At 47.0% G+C, this 21,520-nt stretch overlaps 1 protein-coding gene and 1 pseudogene across 1 annotated transcript; one reads left to right on the top strand and one right to left on the bottom strand.

Annotated features, from left to right (window-relative positions):
* The first annotated feature begins 394 nt into the window (after positions 1-394).
* On the top strand, positions 395-1,100 carry LOC143383164 (neurexophilin-1 pseudogene; annotated as a pseudogene).
* A 5,069-nt stretch (positions 1,101-6,169) lies between these two features.
* On the bottom strand, positions 6,170-20,177 carry LOC143384522 (cytochrome P450 2B1-like). Its single transcript, XM_077105695.1, has 9 exons — positions 20,007-20,177; positions 18,816-18,978; positions 18,521-18,670; positions 16,917-17,077; positions 13,905-14,081; positions 13,318-13,459; positions 12,108-12,295; positions 10,878-11,019; positions 6,170-6,737 (listed from the first exon to the last, which is right to left on the bottom strand). Exons 1-9 carry the CDS (start codon positions 20,175-20,177, stop codon positions 6,556-6,558), a joined length of 1,476 nt encoding a protein of 491 aa, XP_076961810.1. The 3' UTR covers positions 6,170-6,555.
* Positions 20,178-21,520: the final 1,343 nt, after the last annotated feature.

Here is a 21,520-nt window from a genome sequence, read left to right as displayed (position 1 = left end):
TGACAAGACAACCCATAAGTGCTCTCTTTTATACATTGTATCTGACACAAAAGAGCCACATTGTCATTTGAAGATCTGTCTTATGTATGTTTGCTTTGATTCAATCTATTTCTGACTATTAACACTGTTTCCTAACTGTATAAGAGATTTGAGGCTATGCTTTGACTTTGGTTCACCTATGCAGACCTGTGATTATTGTTACTGTACACTCTGGATTCTAAATTGTACTTTAAAAGTTAAAAATTATAATAATAAAATAAGAAAATTGAAAAAAATCAGGCACCATAGGCTCTCTCTGCTCCCTGGCCGTCCTGTCTGAGCTGCTTTCCCCCACCATGCTCTTCATCATGGTGTTCTGCCTCCCCTCAGCCCATAGCTATGGAGTTGGCTGACCATGGACAGAGCCTCTGAGACTGTCACATGTGCCAATTTCGCAAATGGTGGAAACTCAGAACTTCTGAAGTTGGGAAGATGCAAATCCACAGTAAAGCTCATGTGGACAGAAAGCAGTGAACAGTTGTCTATCAGCCGACTCCTGTCACAGACTTTTCATGGCAAGGAAAAGGATGCAGATTTGGACCTATGATATGACCCCCAGAACCTTGGTCTCAGCAAGACTCCTGGGACTGGCTGAGGCAATCCACAGATGTTCAAAAGCCTCAGCCCAGGGCTAAGAAAAGGGCCATTGTAAATAAGAAAAAGTTTAAGAAGACTGGGCAATTTTCATTCAACATCAAAAACAGCAAAGATGAACCTGTTGACAACTGGGGAAATTGTAGATCATAGCCATGGGGCATTTAGTGCTTATTTGGGGCATAATCCCACTAGTGGGGGATTGTAACTGTCAGGTCAGTGCCTCCTACAAAAATTGTGGGATTTGACTTGGCTCAATAAACTGTGATGGATGCCAAAGATCCCAAGTCACTTACCTGTCGTGTCAAATATGAAAGGATTGACAAGTCTCTAAGAACTCACTCTGCAACAACAGCTCTTCCAACACCTGTTACCAGGAGCACAACCAAGGCCAAGTGCCCTGGCTCTGCTCCAAGCCCCTCCAGGGACCTGTATTTACATTCCCTTTTATAGTAGATTATAGATGAGTACAGAAAGTGTCCCCACTACAACTGCCATGTGGACCCCCCCCCCATGAGGACAGACAAAGGGGTGGGGCTGAAGACTGAGGAATTAAAGATCACATGACAGGGCTGTTGTCTCAAAGCATGTATTCAGCTCAAGTATTACTGAAAGCTATGTAGACATAATATTTCTGGAAAAAAACAAAATGTATATAAAAATAAAACAAAGTTGAGTTCAAAAAAAAAAAGGCACCTCAGATGCTGGCAGGGGCCTTGTGGGCCTGTTACTCAGAAGTCAGAAGCAGGGAGAGATTAAATCCCCTTCCAGGATTTAATCTCTCCCTGCTTCTGCCTTCCTGCTCCTGAGCTCGGGACAGGGAGCACCAGGTCCCATCCCAGGATCCACCACCCAGATTCCTGGCCCATCCTGGAATCTTTGACCTCACGTGGATATAGAAGGAGCTGAGGATGGTGAAGGTTTCCTTCAGTAAACTCAGCAGACGTAGGAATTTGGGATCCTGGTAACTAAAGCGTTCACCAAAGAACGGCGCAGATGAGGTTGGCCGTGATGGAGTGAAAGAGGAGGGTGGGGTCCGGATAGGTCCCTGGGGATGAGAGGCCCATAGTGGAGGTCTGCATGTCCCTGCATTGCACTGTCCTCCTGCGTGACTCTGACCTGGCTGGGCCATCTTCACTTGCGTGGTTGGTTTCTGTCACTTGGCCAGGTCTTTCATGGGTTTTTCAGTCGAGCTCTGTCTTCACACCCCTCTCTCTCTAGTGTTTCAGGGTCTGTCTTGTCTCACTCTCTGTGTACATGTCTCTCTCTCCACCTCTGACCCTCTGTGAGGCTGTCCACTCTCTTGTCTGTGCCCATCAGTCCTTGACCCCTCCCCTTCACCTTACTAACCCTCTGTTTCACCCCTGTTTCTATCTTTAGCTTTTTCATTATAAATCTGTTCTTTGGATTTTTCTTTCTAGATCTATCATTGCCTCCCTGGCTTTTCTCTGTCTTTTTTTGTTTTTTGTTTTATCTTGTTTTCTCTCCTCTCTCCCCGCCCTCCTCCTCCCTCCCGACTCCTCTGTCTCCATGTTCCTCATTCCCTTTCCCTTCCCTGTGTCTCTGTCTCCCTCTCTCCCTGAATCTGTCTGCATCTCCCTGTCCCTGTCTCTTATCATCATTTCTTCCTCCCTATGTCCCTATCTTGAGTTCCCACGGGGCTCATCCTGAGGTGTCCACAGCTCCTCCACCAAACTCCGAGCCTCCTCCTTGATTCACTCCTCAAAACTCCACTTCCCTCTCCCAAAGTCCTCCATGGTGATCAGACAGAACCGCTGGAGGACTTCCCAAGGCTTTCCACTGGCAAAGCTCACTCCTGATTGGTGGGGCACAGAGGAGTTTGGGAGGACTCATACTCCCGCATGTCCCCCCGGTCCCCACCCTGTCCCCCAACACCAGTTCCTAGAATATGGAGTCAGTGTGGCAATGAGCCCTCGGCAGGAGAAAGCCTCAGCTAGACCCACTGGAGCCTCGTGCATGACCTCGTATCCGCACAGGCTGATGGCAGGATGGGGTCCCAGTGCCCTGTGAAGAGGTTCCCATATTTCTCCCCCAGCTGTGGAGACAGGGTCCAGACCTCACTATGAAGCACGAGAGAAGCATCTGCCCCACTCCCACCTGAACGACACCTTCCAGGGGATCCTGAGCCCCGCTGGCTGTAGCCTCATCAGGGAAGAACCAACCCCTGAACTCCGTGCTTTGTCCAAGCCTCCACGTGCCCTTCCCCGATCATCCTGTCTCAGCTTTGCCAAGGACCCTCCAATCTTTGAATTTTACGAATAGCACCACTCCCCAAACCCAGCCTCTCCTCCCCCACTGCAGGACCAAACTCAAAGCCTCAAGTCTGATACCCCTCCAAGCCATCCTCCTCCCTGCGTTCTCCCGGGAACTCCAGACGCTTCTCTACGGGGCATGCTGGGCCAGATCCCTGCTGAAAGAAGAGAATTCCCAAGCTGCTGTGAGACTTTCACCCCAAGTTGGACTCCAGCCGCCTCTCTGCCTTGAGCCTCTCCTCCTCCTACCACCCCCTCCTCACCATCTGTGGTTGTCGGAGGAGGGTGTGCCAGGACCCTACCTTGGCAGAGCTCCGAGGGAGGCAGGCACTGCGCAGGCCACATGTTTAGTCCCAGAGCCAGCTTCCCATTGGCCACTAGCTGCAGGGAGATAGCTCCTGGAATGTGTCACATGCCCCGCAAAGACATGCCAATAGGTGGGATCTGGCCAGGCTGGTTTCAAGTGGCTCCATTGCCAAATGGCTCTCAGCCATTTTCGTCAGGGGATGGCATCCAGCATGAGAGGTGAAGAGACCTGGCAGGCAGAATGGGGGCCTCCCTGAGCCCCTTGGTGGCAGGATGTTATTCTAGGTATTAAAAGACAGTGACCCACAGAGGTGACATGGTCTGATGGCAGAGGCCTGGTTGGGTTTATCTACCATGCGGCCAGCGCAATGGTTTCATTAATGAGGTTCTTGGCATAAAAGTTAGCTAGCGAGATCGAAATAAACACACAGACTCAGTTACCTTTTTCTATGACCAGGTCCGAGACGGCTCCCCTCTCTGGTTCCCTCCTCTAACCACCCGGCAGGGCAGCAAGGATTACTCAGGGCTAGCAGGAGAGAGAGAGAGCGAGCACGCCAGGGAGTAGCCTTTTATTGGGGAGCAAGAAATTCAGGGGATAATTCCATCCAATGAAGGTTGAAGGGGGGCCGCACTCCAAGGTCAGGGTCAGTGATTGGGCCTCCGGGGTCAGTGGTCAGTTACACCCCCACACAGACAGGTTCTCTCATCAGGAGAGGGCCGGGAAAGCTCCGACACAGCCAGAGCGCCTCAGACCCTAACCGGGAGTCACCCAGTCACGTGTGAGAATGGCTCCCGACATATTCCCCCTTTCTTTTCGCAAAAATGAGGTGGGGGTTCACTCTCCGGAGTTTCTGCATTCTTGTTCTGAAGACTCGCCATCCTACAATTACAACCCAATAGAGAATTAGCAGCAAAGAGAATAATCCAATAATGTACCAGGCCGAGTGTTTAAGAATATTTCCAGGGTTGAATCCATTTAACTCCTTCAATATTTGGTTAGCCAAAGAAGAAGGATCTGAAAAATCAGCTCTATTATTTTGAATGTCTTGGATATGGTGATGAAGTTCCAGAATATCCAAGCTATTATTACTATTTTGCCAAATATCTAACAAATGGTTTTTAACCTTCTCCCAATCCGAGAGAAGCATTGTACTTGGCAGCTGTAACACACATACTTATAATTAGCATGGCATTTAAGCCTTTCTTTAAATTTTAAGGCTGAAAGTTCATTTCCTATGTCAATAACAGTTGCCTCTAAGGCGTTTAATTTGGTTTTAATCTTTACATCAATATTTACTTGATTACGCAGAGCCTTGGAAGTATTTTGAGCTAAATTATTAAGAAATTTTGCATGCTGAATATTTTGAGACAATGTCAGAGACGCAGAGACAGTTGAGGCAATAAAAGAGACTAGCGCCAAAACACCAACAATTATAACTCCAATAGCACGTTTAGGTCTTGCCAGCTGGGCATGAATTTGCTGTAAGACTTGTAAACCAGCATCAGCGTACCATGGCTCTGAAATATTAGCAGGTAATAAAACGAAAGAGGGCTGATGAAGTATCAGCACTCCTTTTCCTCCATTATACCTAGTAATGCAATTGGTTAGGTTACATTTTTTACAAGTAACAATATATCTGTCATCTATCCATTTAACTTTTACATTTCCAATAATTAAAACATAAGGAGATTGGACACAAGCTCGTAAGCCATAGCAGGATCCCTCTTTACAGTTCTTGCCAATAAATCTTGGTAAGGGTTTGTCTGTAAAATGTAAGAATTCTGAGGCAGCAATTAAACGCCAAATATCTTTTTGAACACCACCTTTACTATAAGTCAAAATATTACTAACAAATCCTGCAGGTGTCAGAGCAGAATTTCTTCATGACTGTCTCTTATCAATTTTTGGAGACCAGTCTAAAACATACCCACTATCTTTAGACACCTTATGTTGTACAGGAAAGGGATTTATACAATCCATCCATTTAGGAAAGGTGCCAATCTCAATTGTAGAACTATTTGGACAGTGGTGTATCTGTGGAGGTTTTGCAGAAATGACTGGCTTATTATGGGAAAGTTGCATCTTAATTACTGATCTAGTATTAGGTTTTAAATCTCCATAAATAGAATTATTTGTCAGTTTAGGTCTACCAATCGCTGTCTTTTCTTCGAATGATACTTTTAGACAGCCAGCATGTTTATCGTGGGACCAACACAAGGGTAATTGGGCACTATAGCCAGAATAATTAAATCTAATCACATGATTGGGAGTAATATGAGTATCTGTAAATCCTCCCATCATGAATGAGTCATTAGTAAATACTGGAATAGATTCTCCAGTCCACACAGCTGGGTGTACCAGGGGTGGATCTGGGAAATATGTCCAGTAAGTGTCTTCTTGATCCCCCTTTACCTGACAGCCCAGTAGGGCAATTACTGTTGTTACCATCATCACTGGGGTCCTGTTTTCTCCTAGGTCTCGAAGTATTCGGGAAGCCTGGGTTGTTAGCTTCTTCACGTCTTCCCATGAAATCAGCTTTTTGGCTGGGTGGGAGAGTTTGGGTTCTAGAGCCAGAGCGCAGCCTGGTTCCTCCACCGGCTAGCTCTGGGACCTCAGGAGAAGAGGCTCTCTCCTGTCCTCTGTTATTGATCTGTAAAATGGGCATGGTCAGGGGGGTATTGGGGAGAGGCCTCAAGAGAGGGCTGCCAGGTTTGAGGTTGGACAGCCAGTAATCCAACTGGCGCAGGAGGACTGCAAGTTCAAAGCCAGCCTCAGCCACTTAGTGAGGCCCTGAGCAACTTAGTGTGACCCTGACTCTAGGGTGCTGGGTTAAATGTCCCCGAATTCAGTCCTGTTACCAAAACAAGAGAGAGGGGGGAGAAAGAGAGAGGGAGGTCATATGTGAAGCCCTTCAGCACAGATGATGGAGCACAAGGAATGGATAAATGGGACTGTATTTATTCTGAGCAAGGAAGAATTTATTCAGCATGAGCTGTGTCCTGGGAGGCAGAACTGCAGAAGGACCTACTGCCAGGTTTCCTCTCTTGTCCCCAGTTATATACACCTAGAAAGGTACTTGATTACCTTCAAGGTTGGTTCTGACTTTTGAAATTCTATGAATAGGGGAAAGGAGTACACCTGAGGGCCTGGGAAGAGCTACAGCATGATGGAAGGAAGTAGGACTACACAAAGGACCTTCCCATGTTGATGCAGACAAGGACAGGGAAGATGCTGGGTACAGCAGGTCTCTCAGACACAGGAAAATGTGGAGGCCATCGAGGTCATTCTCTACAGGGTAGAAACAATGACCCTGGATCCTTTGGCCCTTGTCCCTCAGCCCATTCAGTGGGGCAGGAAGCGGATCTGGTATGTTGGGGGCACTCTGCCCACACCACTCTCCCGGGGAGTGAGGTCGATGTCCTGGGGAGCCACCGGGCTGGCCACAGAGAAGTTCTGGAGGATGGTGGTGAAGAAGAGGAACAGTTCGTTGCGAGCGATGCCTTCACCAAGACAGATGCGCTTCCCTGTGGGCACAGAGGATCACCATGTGGGATTGGGGCCAGGGCACATGCTTTGCCTGCCATACCCCAAAGCCCAGGCACCTGTGCACTGCTACGGATTGTCACAGGCTTGATCTTTAACCTGTTGGACTCTTCAAGCTGATTGTTACAGGAGAGAGTTTATAACTATTGTTTAATTTTCAAAGGGTTCAGTGGCCTCGTAGGAGATAAGGACCCACTAGTGTTTGGGTGTGTCAGTGTGTGTAGGTATGTGTGTGCATATTTCTGACTTGATATTTTTAATGTTCTTCTTTTCTCACAGGGAGTATAGTACTTACCAGGCACTAGCAGGGTGACTAAAGGTAAAGATGGAATTTGTAGAAACTCCTAGACTAACACCTGGCTTGCATTAGAAATTCTACAGATGTAGTTATTGCTACGTCTGGATCTAAGAGCCAGTAAGCCTGTGTGTGTGTGTGTGTGTGTGTGTGTGTGTGTGTGTGTGTGTGTGTGTGTGTTTCTGGCACTCTGTGTTACATCTGTCTCTGGGTTTTCTTCTAGTTTCAACCTGAAATCCACCAGCTTCAAAAAATTCTCCCCCCAAAATTATTCATAAAGTAGTGAATGGACCAATGCCCATGAGCAGGGTTTCTATGGCTTCCCTCAGATGGTTACTCAGAGGGGTTTGAGTTTACAGACCACAGGCTTAGAGAGGAAGGAGGACAGAGATGGCCTGAAAAGTCGGGCAGGGACACAGAGCGCCTCCAGGTGCTTCAGTGCTTCCTCATCTGCAAACTGAGAGCCCTGGGAAGCCCCAGTGGAGGGCAGGATTCCAGGCATCCCCTGTGCTTTTCAAGCTGCTGCAAAGTTGTGCCTGCTTGGATGCATCTGGCAAGGGGTCTGTGTACTTTTGGCACTTCCAGATGTCAGGAGATGGGACCTTGGAAGTACTCAGGGCAGGTCTCTGGGAGGGTTCTTCTCCTGGAACTGGCTGGGGATCCAGACCTTTCCAGTAGCCTAAGGCCTGCTGTCTTCTCTCAGCACACCCTTCCCTTCTTTGGCTCTTTATTCCAACACTCTATTGGTTCAGTTTGTTGTTTTTTCGGCTTGGGGCACTCTGCCTCTGTCTTGGTCTATACCTAAGAAGTTTTGTTTTGTTTTTTGTTTGTTTTATCCCTTTTACATTTTCTTCTTCACTCCTGTCTATCCATTCTCTCTCTCTCCTTCCTCTGTGGTCTCAGGTTCACTCTCTGTCTCTAACAGACTGTCTCCTCCGCCATGATCTCCCTGTCTCTGTCCCTCTTTCTGTCTAGTCCCCATCTCTTCTCCTGTGCTTAGCTCTGTTTCAGTCCTTACTTCTCTAAGCCTCTGCCTCTCCCTAAACTTAGGATGGGGGTAATGGATGGGGGGCTGACCTTCACCCACCACCCCACGTGTTCCCTGCTCTCACTGAAGACAGAACGGACCCTGAGGACCACATTCCACAGAGGCGGGAGCTATGCCAGGGCCCTGGGCCCCTGAAGTCACTGATGAAAGTCATAACTAGGAACTTGTTTCTGGGGCCTTCCTTCCTCCCCAAACACGAGGAACTGAATGTTGGGGTGTCCTTGGGGGGAACTTTCAAGTTAAATCTGGCCTAAACCCCACTAAGTAAACTGCACCTTGACTTAATATTAACCAAAGGGCAACCGAACCTGAGAGCACATTCCTGGAACAAGTAACCAAGCCTCAGCCAATCCCAGGGCACTCTTCAGCCAATCCCAGCGCTGTGCCTCAGCCAATCCCAAATGGCCAACTGCTCAGACACACCAAAGGCGGCCACGTGGACCAACCTCTGGACTAACCAAGCTGTTTCTGCTATTTGGTTCCTTTTTCTGTCAACATCCCTACCTGCCCATGCAACTGGGTGGAGCTCTCTAAAGCTTCACCACTGCAGGTTATGGTCCAATTCGTGAATCGTTACTTTGCTCAAGTAAACTCTACAAATTTACCTTGTCTGAAATGTTATTTTACCAAACCAGAGTGTACAGTGGGAACGGGGCCAAGTGTGTCCAAGACTTTCCCCAAGCCACACAGGGCCTGTAATCCCAGAGGATGGGGAGGGTGAAGCAGGATTGTAAATTCAATGCCAGCCTCAGCTACTTAGCAAGGCCCTAAGCATTTTATCGAGACCCTGTCTCTAAATTTAAATAATAAATAAAAAGCCTGGGATGTGGTTAAACATTCCTGGGTTCAATCCGGGCTACGAAAAATAAAATAAAAGACTTTTCCCAGCTCCAGTGCTCAGAGATCAATCTAAATTCCTCCCCAGCCCTCAAGGCCCTGCCCAGCTGAGCTCCTCACACTCAATCCCTCTCCTAATCTACACCTGGAGCTTCTTACAGTTCCTCTCATGGACCAGCTGGCTCTGCCCTGCTGTTGCCTCCACCTGGAACTTTCTTTCCCGTAGCTGATCAACACTCACCCACCAGCCTCGGCCTGAAAACCAGTTTCTCAGGTGAGCTTTTCCTTTCCTACCCACCAAAATTAGTATTTCCTACTTTGTGCTCCCAAATAATGCCAGATTATTAATGATACAAAGTGCCCATCACTTACTTTGTGCCAAGCAATTCTAAGTGCCAAGCATTTAATAATTTAATAAGATCATTATTTGGGGACAATTTGATGAACATCCTTCTCCCTGTGGACTATAAGTTTCCTGGAGCAGGAATTGAATCTGTATATGATCTGGGTTCTTTACACTTTTATTGATGCATTATAATTAGACATCAGAGATTCACTGTGACATATTTATATGTGCACATAATGATCTAGGTTCCCAGGACTTCTCGGTACTTCCTTCCTCCCTCCCCCTGACCACCTTCTTCTTTTTTTAATATTATTTTTAGTTGTAGATGGACACAATACCTTTATTTTATTTGTTTATTTTTATGTGGTGCAGGGGATCCAATCCAGGGCCTCATGCATGCTAGGCAAGTGCTCTACCACTGAGCCAGAGCCCTGTCTCCACCTTCCTCTTCTTTACTGGTTTCCCCCTCCATTTATTTTTTTTTGTTGTTGTATAATAATTATACATAAAAGTGGGGTTTGTGAGTTTGTACATACACAGAGCATAACTTGGTCAGTTTTATTCCCAAGTAGCTCCCTCTCCTTCTCCTTTGCCCTCTGCCTTGATCCCCTTCCTCTGCTCTACTGGTCTCACTTCTGTTTTCATGAGTTTACTTTTTTATTCCTTTTTTTCCTGTAGTTTTCACATATGAAGGAAACATTCACACTTGACTTTCCAAATCTGGCTTATTTCATATAGCATAATGTTCTCCAGTTCCATCTGTTTATCAATTTACCAGCAAATGATATTATTTCATTCTTCTGTGTGGACAAATACACACACACATACCCCATTTTCTATTCTTTTTTTTTTTTTTTTTTTTTTGGTACTGGGTATGGAACATTGAACTCAAGGGTGCTTAACCACTAAACCACATTCCCAGCCCTTTTTTACATTTTATTTACAGTCAAGGTCTCACAGAGTTACCTAGGACCTTGCTAAGTTGCTGAAGCGAGCTTTGAACTTGCAATCCTCCTGCTCAGCCTCCTAAACTGCTGGGATTAGTCATGCCTTGCAACTATACCACATTTTCTTTATCCCTTTATCTGCTGACAGACACCAAGGCTGGTTCCATAACATAGCTATCGTGAATTCTGTCATTAGAAACATTGGTGTGCATTTATAGCTATAGTATGCTGATTTTAGTTCTTCTGGATGAAAACCAAGGAGTGGGATAGCTGGGTCATATGGAGGCAATAGACTAGGGATGAAACCTCTCTGAGTTTTTAGCTGCATTATCTTAGCCCTTTATTAAGCACTGGGCTTGGAGTCATGCTAATAAATACTTTTTGGTTGTTGATTTTTAAGAAAACGACTTTGCTCAGGTCTAGGGATTTTCCAACATTTGCCCAAGATCCGGCTTATCAAAGTGAGCCTTGGGACATGTCACTTTTCAAGTTTCCTAGCAGGGCGGTAGTGAAGATGGAATGGGACAGTACAGGTAAAGCAACTGGAATATGTTGATGCTCACTAAACAAAGACCTATCATTGTCTGTCTCGAGGAGCAGATGGGACCTGCCCCTAGTGTCTGCAAAGGAATCCCAGGTCCAGCCTACCTGCCGAGAAGGGGATAAAAGCTTCGTTCTTCTTCAGTGCCCCGTTGGCATCCAGAAAGTGGTCAGGGTTGAAGGTGTCTGGTTCTTCAAAGTAATGCGGGTCGTGGAGAGCAGAGCTCAGGATGGGGTACACTTCAGTGTTCTGAGGAAAGGTTGAAAGATCAAGAGACACTGCCATTTTATCAAGAATACAAGTATTAATAAATGCTGGCCAGGATGTGGGAGGAAGGTATGCTCATATATTGTGGTGGGACTGAAAACTACAACCATTTTGGAAAGCAATATGGAGATTCCTCAAAAGACTAGGAATGGAATCACCATGTGACCAAGTTATCCCACTCTTTCGTATTTATTCAACAGAACTAAAATCAGCATGCTATAGTGACGCAGGCACATCAATGCTTATAGCAGCATAATTCACACTAGCCATGTTATGGAACCAACCCAGATGCTCATCAATAGATGAATGGATAAATAAAATATCTTATATATACACAATAAAGTTTTACTTAGCATAAATGATAATGAAATTGTGTGATTTGCTGGTAAATGGATGCAACTGGAGAACATTCATGCTAAGTAAAATAAGCCAGAAACAGAAAGTTAAGGGTTGAATGTTTTCTCTCATATGCAGAAGCTAGAGTAGAGGAAGGAAAATAAGTGTGGGGGGGCATGTCCCATGAACACAGAGAGCAGATCAGTGGAGTAGAGGAAGGAGATTGAAGGGAAGGGAGGAGGAATTGAAAAGGGAGGAACTGCAGAATCAAATTGACAAAATTATGCTATGCACGTACACAAATATACCACACTGAATTGCACCTTTATGTATATCTATAAAGCACCAAAGTAAAAAAAAAAAGAACAACAACAACAAATAAACATAAGGAAGACCAGTAGAGTATAGGAATGGAAACTGAGGAGGGAAGAGGAGAGGTTAAAAGGAAGCAAAGGGCAATTGGAATCACCATGTGACCAAGTTATACCAAATTATACTCAATGTGTGAGTGATTATGTCATCATGAGCCGCACTGTTATGTATAACTATAATGCAGTAGTAAAAACATTTTCTAATATTGCCATTCCCTAGCTCTCACACACAATTAACAAATTGATAACACAAAACAAAAATGGAAACAAGGAGGCCCTATGGAGAAGCCCACAAGAGGTTGAGATTGTGGGCTAAAAGAACAGAGCACACCCACACAAAGCCATGGAGCCCGCTGCTCTCACCTTGGGGATGATGAACCCTCGAAAATATGTGTCCTTGGTGACTATGTGAGGCACACCAACGGGAATGAGGTCTGCGAATCTCTGAATCTCATGGATGACAGCCTCTGTGTAAGGCATCTTAGTGCGGTCATCAAGGGCTGGTGGGCGGCGTGAGCCAATCACCTGCTCAATCTCCTTTTGGACCCTTTCTGCACCAAAGAGGGGTACCATGAGCCTCTTTTTACATAAGCATTTCACCAGTGACACTGTTTTCAGTGGGTCAGTGAGCCAGGAAAATCCTAGGGCAAAAGCTTACATCATTGATACACTTCAGAGCAATCAGCTGGGGTGATGAGAGGAGAGCAACAAGAATTAGAATTCTAACCCTTTCAAATTCAATGAATATAATGAACTGTCTACTATATGCACAGAAACTCTGCAGGCACACAGCACGCACACAAGCACACAAGCACACACGTGCACACACATCCCACATCCACCACAACTTCACAAGGAATTTTAGATTAATAACTCCACATTAAGAACCTGTCAAAACTTCACCCTCAAAGATGAACAGAAAATGATCCAGTATTTGTGTGCATGTGTGTTCATTACAGATGAACACGGCACTCAATCCGCAGGAAAATCACAGTAAAATAGATCAATGGATTAATCTATGAGCAAGTGGATAAAGAAATGGAATAAGTGAAGGAATAAAAAAAAAGTGGATAAGTGAAGGAATGGATGGATGGATGGGTGGCTGGATGTGGGATGAATAAGAAGATGGTTGATAGAAGGTTTAAGGAATGAAACCCAGTTAATAAAAAATGGGTTGGTGTCCTGTGAATGAATGAATGAGCCAAGTCATCAGTGACCAACAGTCCATTCAATTCTTCTTGTGAATAGCATCAACTCATGAATGAATTAATCCAAATAAATGAATGAAACTGTCCGTGAATGAATTATGGATGAACTGATCACTGAATATACAAGTGGATTAATCAATAAAAGATAGACAGCTGGATGGTAAATGGGAAAAGCACTGGAAGAACAGATTGTCAGATTTGTCATTCACCCAATCACCAACAGCATTGGCTCAGGAGGAGACCTCCTGACCTGCCCAGCTCCTGAAACAGAGGTCAGGGTGCCTCTCATCCGTGGAGGACCCCAGCCCCACCTCTGCAGCCAGGAGGGGATCAGAGGACCTCCCCACGCGCTCCCCCGGGCCCACCTGCCACGTGAGGGTACTTGAGCATGAGCAGGAAGCCGTAGCGCAGAGTGGTGCTGGTGGTCTCGGTGCCCGCGAAGAAGAGGGACAGCAAGGTAAGGGTGAGGTTCTTGTGGTGGAACTCGCTCTGCAGGTTGGACTTCTCCTGGGCCCAGAGGTGAGGAGAGGGAGGGCAGGTCAGGGCCTGGAGCCCACTGGGGACTCGCCTGCCCCCAGGCCCCTCCCTCTGTCTCTGGGTCTCCCCCGGGGTCCCTGGGTCTCAGCAGGGCCAAGCCCCAGCCTCTCTCCCTCCGCCTCATGGCTCTGCCTGGCTTGGTGTCTCTCTCTCCGTCTCTTTGGCTTGTTTCTGGTTTTTGTCCCCCAGTCCCTTCCTGCCTCTAAGGGTCTTTTCTCCTGTTTCTTTTGGTCCCTGTGGGTCCCCATCACCAGCGCCCCTTCCCCTCTCCCTCTCATGTCAGACCCTCCTCCTTTCCCTGGTCTTCCTCTCCCCCCCCAGCTCTCCCCCTCCTCGGTCCTTCCCGCCCCCTCCCCCCTGCCTACTCCTTCCCTCATCCTCCCTCTTTCCCCCACCCCCCCGCCCCAGGCCTCACTTTGTCCATGCGGAGCAGGTAGGTGTCGATGAAGTCTCTGGGGGCGCTGGGGTCCAGGGTTGCTCGGTGCTTCTCCACACTGTGGCCGATGAAGGTGAGCACCTCCTGCAGGTACTCGTAGACTTGCCTGTGGGTGCCGGGAAAGTGCTTCAGGACGTCGGAGAAGAACTCAAACACCTGCAAGAAGGAAGGGGCCGTGAGGAGTTCCAGGGGCCTAGCTAGCACGTCACGTGGAGGGCAGCCATGCGGGGCCCCAACGCCTCTGTGGGGAACCTCTCTCTCCCCCCCCACCCCTTCTCTTCTTCACCCTCTCCCTCCTCCACCCCTCATCACACTCAATCTCTATCCCCAGTCTCTTTGTCTTCTCTTTTTTCCTTTATTCTTTCTTCCTAGCCCTCATTTGCTTCTTTTTCTTTTCCTTTTTGATTTTTTAAAAATATTTTGGCACCTTGTAAGTGTACATAACAGTGCGATTCACTATGCCATATTCATACATGCACATACTCTAATATATCAATTTCAATCCCCAGTACCTTCCCTTTCTCTTCCCTTCCCTCCCCATCCTCTTGCTCTACTCTGCCCATCCTTTTTCTGTTGGGTCTACTATTATCTTAATTAGTACATCATGATTTATATACATGAATCCTTGTATGATATTTGTACACAAACGTTATTCAGCCCCCAGTACTTCCCCAATCCTCCCCTTCTCCATACCTCCCAATCTTGTTCCTCTACTCTTTTGGTACTGTGGTTTGAACCCAGGGACACTTAACCATGGAGAGACAGGGTCTCACTGAATTGCTAAGTGACTCAGGCTGGATAAGTTGCTGAGGCTGGTTTTGAACTCATGATACTCCTGCCTCAGCCTCTTGAGCTACTGAGATTACAGGTGTGCACCACCACACCCAGTTCTTTCTTCTTTTTTTTTTTTTTTTGAGAGACACCTCATTTTTAATATCTCTTCTCCCCTGCCCTTTGGCTTCTATATACAAGAAAAAAAAAACATTCAATCCATAACTTTGTGAATCTGGCTTATGTCACTTAATTTCTCCCATCCATCCATTTTCTTGCAAATGGCATAATTTTCTTATTTATAGCTGAGTAGAACTCCATTGTGTATAGATACCACATTTTCTTTATCTTAGTCTGTTGATTGGCACCTAGGCTAGATCCATAGTATGACTATTGTGAATTGCATGTCTATAAATATTATTATTCACATATCACTATAATATCCTGATTTTAGATCTTTTGGATACATACCAAGGAGTGGGATATCTGGTTCATGTGGTGATTCTATTTCTAATCTTTTGAGGAATCTCCATACTGCTTTCCAGAGTGGTTGTACTAATTTTCATTCCCACCAAAAATATATGAGTGTACCTATTTCCCCACATCCTCACCAGAAATTATTATTATTTGTATTCTTGATGATTGCCATTCTGACTAGAGTCAGATGAAATCTCAATGTAGTTTTCTTTTGCATTTCCCTGATTGCTGTGGACGTTGACCATTTTTTCATGTATTTGTTGGCCATTTTTATTCTTCTTTTGAAAAAATGTTTATTTAGATCTTTTGCCCATTAATCAACTTGGTTATTTTGATGGTATTGTTTTTGAGTTTTTAATATATTCTGAGTATTTATCTTCTGTCAGAGGAGTACCTGGCAGGGATTTTCTCCCATTCTGTAGGCCCTCTCTTATGTTCTTTAATGTCTTTTACTGTGCAGAAAATTTTAATATGGTGGCATCCCACTTATTGATTTTTGGCTTCCTTTCTTGAGCTTTAGGGATCTTGTTAAGGAAGTTGGTGCCTGTGCCAATATGTTGGATTTCTGCCTCTATGTTTTCTTCTAGCAGTTGCAAAGTTACCTCTCTAATTCTTAGGTCTTTGATCCACTTTGAGTTGATTTTTGTGTGCTAAACATGGAGATCTAGTTTCAATGTTCTACATATAGATACTCAGTTTTCTTAGCACCATTTGTTAAATTTCTCCAACATATATTTTTGTCACCTTTGTGAAGAATCAGGTGACTGAGTCTGTTGGATTTGTCTCGTGCCTTTCATTCTGTTCCACTGGTCTTGGTGAGTGTTGGAAGGCCAAGACCATGCTATTTCATTTCTGTCTCTGCAGTATGATTTGAGACCAGATATTGTGATATCCACTGTGGTATTATTGCTTTGGCAATTCTGGGTCTTTTATTCTTCCAAATGAATTCTAGACCTGTTTTTCCTAGTTCTGCAGAGAATATCTCCTGGTGTTATGGTTTAGAGTGGTGTCCCCCAGAGACAATACAAAAAAGTTTGGAAGAGAAATTATTGGGTTATAGCCTTCACCTAATCAGTGAATTAATCCCTGGTGGGATTAACTGAATGGTCACGGGAGGCAGGTGGGGTGTGACTGGAGGAAGTGGATAAGGTATCTGGGTATATATTTGTATCTGGAGAGTGGAGTCTCTTTCTCTGCTCTCTGATCACCATGTGACCTGCTTCCCTCTGCCACACTCTCCTGCCTTGTGGCTCCTGTCTCATCTGGAGCCCTGAGCAATGGAGCCTGTTGTCTGTGGATTGGGACCTCTGAAACCCTGAGCCCTTAAATAAACTTTTCCTCCTCTACAATTCTTCTGGGCAGATCTTTAGTGAGCAGCAAAAAAAAAAAAAAAAAAACCTGATTATAACACCTGGTCTTTTGATGGGGACTGCATTGAACCTGGAGAGAGCTTTGAGTAAATGACCACTCCACCGTATCAACTGAGCCTGTCTGGGAACAGCCACGCCCTAGTTTTCTTAGTCTTTCTGACCCTGTGTTTCTCCCTCCCCTTCACTCCCCTTCCTTTCTTTCAACCTTCCTACTCCGTTCCCCCTCTTCCCCTCCAGGACTCAACATCCCTCTCTTTCCGTGTGGTCCTCTGTCCTTCTTCGGCCCTAAATGCATTTCTTTGCCCCCAGAGCTGACCATCCTTTCCCACCTCCCTGAATGTCCCCCTCGTCCTCTTCTCCTCCTGCCACTGACCTGGCTGGAGAAGGAGCTGATCAGCGTGAATGACTGATAGAACATGTCCAGCAGCCGCAGGAACTCTCGGTCTTTATAGTCGAAGCGTTCTCCAAAGACGATGGAGCAGATGATGTTGGCCGTGATGGACTGGAAGAGGAAGGTGGGGTCCAGGAGGGCCCCTAGGAGGAGAAGGCGGCAGGTCACAGGTCACAGACTCCAGAGCCTGGGGACAATCTGGCTGCTGCCCCATCTCTCTGTGACTGTCTACCGCTGCTCCAAAATAAAAGAATATTTGTAACAGCTTGCGCTGGCACAGACGGCCAGGCCCTACTCTTAGAACTCACATTTTCTTTCAATCAGTTTTCACCAAAACTTTGTAAGGCAGATGCTCTTCTATTATTACCTCCCACTTTACAGTTGGACACAAAGGTCGAGTAATGGAAGGTTGCACAGATCCTCCTTCCTGAGGGCAGCATTCAGACCCAGAGACAGGGCCAGTGCTGTTGGCCACTCCCCTGTCTCTCTTCTGGGACCCATCTCTGACAGTGTGACCTCCTAGAGTCAAGTCCTTGGGGCAGGGCTGCAGAGCTGAGCTCCATCAATGCCTTGTGCAGATTTAGAAGCCCCGACGGCTGCACCCCTCACCCCCACACCCAGGTAGTATCTTCTCTCCATCCAAAGGGCTCTCTGGTCTTACTTGAATCATTCTTCATTTGCTTGCTGAAGCCTGTGCTTGGCAGGTGCAGTCCTGGTCCCTGAGGCCAGGAGGGAGAAGGCTGGGAGCCCAGGAACCTCAAGTGAGTGCGACCCCTGTCTCTGGATCTCACCTGCTTTAGCTCATTCGTCTGCAGACCTTTCTTTGAGGTTTGTCTGTCTGTCCCTCTAATTTTCTGTCTCCAATTATCTTCCTTTCTTTTTACCTCTCTCATTCTCTTTCCCTCTCTCTCTCTCTCATCTTTCTTTTTTTCCATCACTGTCTCCTTCTCCTTCCCTGTCTCTGTCGCTCTGTTCCTCTGTCCTTCTTATCAGTCTTTCTGTCCCTGTCACTCCTTCCAGGCTCCACATAGATGTCTCAGAGTCTCCTGAGAAGTGTTGCTAAGAGTGCTGATGAAGACCTGGTATAAATGGGGTGGACGTGCTGATAAAGGGCCTGCCACCTACACGCCACATTATGAAGACTCTAAAATCACCAGAAGTGTCCTGGGGCTGCCCCAGAGCAGAACACAGCCCCTGCCTCTTGGCTTGCTGGCACGTCACCCAAGGAAAGAAAAACACAGTTCATTATTTTCCATGTCTGCTAATCTGTTGCTTCTCTTTGCTTTCTTTTACATGTCCTATTTTTGACTTTGACACATACGATCAATCCCTAAATTGATTTCATTGAACACAAGTGAACTGCAAGCTAATCACTCAGTCTGTCTTGGATGCTAAAAACTTCACATCTCTTCCCCTAACTTTCTTGGTTTCTCACCTCCCGTCTCCATCTCGATTCCCATCTCTCTGTTTCTTTATCTCTCTCTGCCCTTTTTTCTCTGCCCACGTGTACCTCTCTTTCTGTTGCTGTGCACCCCATATCCCTCTCTGTTCCACTTCTTTATTTCCTGTGCATCCCTGGGCCTCACCCTTGGATTTCCTCAGCTCCTCCACCAGACACTGGGCCTCCTCTTGAATCCGTTCCTCAATGCTCCGCTTTCCCATCCCGAAGTCCCTCATGGTGGCCAGAGAGAATCTCCGAAGGGTTTTCCAACGTTCTCCATTGGCAAAGGTCACACCTGGGGATGTAGGAGAGGCATGGGTGGCAGAGGAAGTTGGAAGGAGTCTGGCTCTGTCCCCACCCCTTGTCCTCCCTTCTCAGACTCCCCTTTCCCAGGTCCCATCTTCCATCCCACCCCATCCCAGGGACTTCTATGTCCTCACCGTATCCCTGGAAGATTGGCTCAATGATGGCCAGTGTTCCCCGACCAGAGAAATCCTCAGCTTGGTCCACCAGGGCCTCCCGTATGGCCTCTGTCCCACACAGCATGACCACGGGCTTTGGTCCTAGGTACACCGTGAACACATCCCCATATTTCTCTCGAAGCTGCCAAGCACATCCACACCAGGGATGATGTTAGTCTGTGCACACCTCCATTGTTAACCATGAAATGCTTAGATGCAGATTGGTACAGAGGGGTCTCCCACAAGACCCTCCTCCCTCAGACGCCAGCCCCCTTCCCAGGACCCAGCCACTAAGGGGTCAATGCACAGTCCGGGCAGGTCCACTCTCATTGGTTGGGCCCTAAGAATCCACATGCTTCAGTATTTCTAATGCCATCCTGCCTGTGCCCTTGAGTCTGGCCACATCTCCTGCGCCTCTCAAAGAGTCTCCTGTGACCCAACTGCTTTATGCCTCCTGACCATTTCCTTAGAGGACGACTCTGACCCACCCACTTGACAGACGTGAAGGGACAGTGATGACCTTCTAGCCTTGCTCATGAAATGGTAAAAGCCATCGTATCAGCCACTTGGGAAAATGCTGGGCACTACAGTCACTCCTTAGCATCCACCGGAACTGGCCCAGGACATCCCTGGAATACCAAAATCCCTCAAATGCTAAAGTTAAGTACTTACAATGGTGTAGTATTTGCATATAATAAATGTTCATCCTCCAATGTACTTTAAATCATCTCTAGATTACTGATAAACCTGGAAGAATATATTGCGTCCATCCCAGGCCTGACTCGGGCCAGCCTCTGCTCCCTCTTGTTGCCAAAAATAATATCCCCTGGACTGGTGCCACCCTGTTCCTCTCTTCCAGGGATAGGCAGGCACCCAAGGTCACAGCCGAGGGTGACGGAGGACAGCAAAGGTCTGCACTGTAGCTCACATCCACACACCTCTGCAAGGCCACCCGCCCCCTGGAGGACAGCGCCCCTCACACAGTTCCAGCTGAGCCGGATGCCTCTGGCCATCTTACCACTCTCCATCAAGATTCAGGCTCAGGCCCTTCACACACCAGCCATCCACCCAACCCCTGAGCTGGATGGAGGCCTTGCTCTTCCTGCTGAGGGATCCCCAAGTAAAGAGGCAGCGACCAGCCCGCCGCAGGGCCCCGTCCATCTGTCTCACCCTCAGGAAGGAATTGAGCAAGCCTCCTCTCTGTAGCTCCAAAAGGTTCCCCAAGAAGGGCAGAGGACGGGGGCCTGGTGGGAGGCGGCCGCGGGCCTTTGGGCGACCCCTGACCAGCAGAAGAAAGAGGCCTGTGAGCAGAGCAAGGAGCAGGAAGACACTGAGCTCCATGGTCCTGGTCTGACCGCCGTCTACCAGCTGCAGCCTGAGCTGGACCTTTTATCCTGAGCCTCCTCCCCACACGTTATGCAACCCCATCTGCTCCCCACCTCCCTCCCATCACTGTCCAACTGTCCATAGTGTGAAGGTAGCAGAGAGGTGCTGAGTGCTCACACTTCCTGCTTGCTTCGCCTCATGACCCGCCTCCTCCCTAGATGTTGGCAGTGAATCTGGGAAAGTGATACCACAATGCATAGGGCGGGGGCATGCTGGTGTGTGTGTGTGTGTGTGTGTGTGTGTTCGCATCTTTTCTTCTGTAGGTGTGTGTGGTTGAGCATGTAGCTGTCCACAAGATTTGTCTACTTGTTTATACTGGCCTGCACTTGTCCATGCCTGCTTGCCACCATATGTGTGCTGGTGTGCTTTTGATATGCCAAGGGATGTTTCCTACATATGAAGGGACGTTTTCTTCGTGAGGGTGCTGGTGTGCATTTCTGTGCTGTGACAACCTGCACATCAGCTCATTAGTAGCCTGAGCTTACATCACAATTTCTATGTCCTTCACCTCACCTCCTCTCTCCCCTGGCCACAGCACCATCTCACATCACAAGAAGGGGGAGCACAGTACAATGGGATATTTTGAGAGAAAGGCCATACTCATAACTTTCATTACAGTCTATTATTATAATCATGTTATGTTTCTCTATATGCTACTTTTGTTAATCTCCTACTGAGCCTAACTTGCCAATTAAACTTCCATACATATATTTGTAAAGCAAAGTGTCTACAGGGTTCAGCAGTATCCAAAGTTTTCGGTATCCCCGAGTTTGCTATGGATGCGTTCTATATGCTGCTCCGTATAGATCCAAAAGCTGCCATCTCTTAAGACTGTCAAGGTGGCAACAAATATCAGCACGAATTTTGGCGGGAACATTCAAACCATAGATGGCTCCAGGTTTCTCTGGCCACTCTGCTCCAGTCTATCTCTCCTTTGCTGTGAGCCTTCACCCATGTGGCTTCTGGTGTGGTCAGTTCATATTTGCCAAATATGAGAGTAAAGGTTTCCATCCCCTGCAGCCCGTGTTGGCCTGGGCCCGCTCTCTAACTCTCTGTTTTAAGGGGTCCTCCCAGGACCGGGACGTAGCTCAGTGGTGCAGCACTTGCCTAGCTAGTGTGAGGTCCTGGGTGAGATCCCTGGGTCTGAAATCACAAAATAAAGTAAATGCACCTCCTTCTCTTTAAGGGGGAGTGAGGGAAGAGTGAGAGGGGATGAAGCAGCATCATTCTTTTTGAAAATTGTTATTTATTGGTTCATATTAATCATACACAATGATGGACTTCGTTGTGACTCATTC

Source organism: Callospermophilus lateralis, chromosome 18 (assembly GCF_048772815.1).
Source record: "Callospermophilus lateralis isolate mCalLat2 chromosome 18, mCalLat2.hap1, whole genome shotgun sequence".
Lineage (NCBI taxonomy): Eukaryota > Metazoa > Chordata > Mammalia > Rodentia > Sciuridae > Callospermophilus > Callospermophilus lateralis.
This window is presented reverse-complemented; position numbering and strand designations above follow the sequence as displayed.

Coding starts and splice junctions, on each gene's coding strand:
- LOC143384522 (XM_077105695.1), bottom strand. CDS start 20,177: ATGGAGCTCAGTGTCTTCCTGCTCCTTGCTCTGCTCACAGGCCTCTTT. Junction 14,082..16,916: donor TCAGCTCCTTCTCCAGCCAG/GTCAGTGGCAGG, acceptor TCCTTCTTGCAG/GTGTTTGAGTTCTTCTCCGA. Junction 11,020..12,107: donor GAGGGTTCATCATCCCCAAG/GTGAGAGCAGCG, acceptor ACCTTTCCTCAG/AACACTGAAGTGTACCCCAT.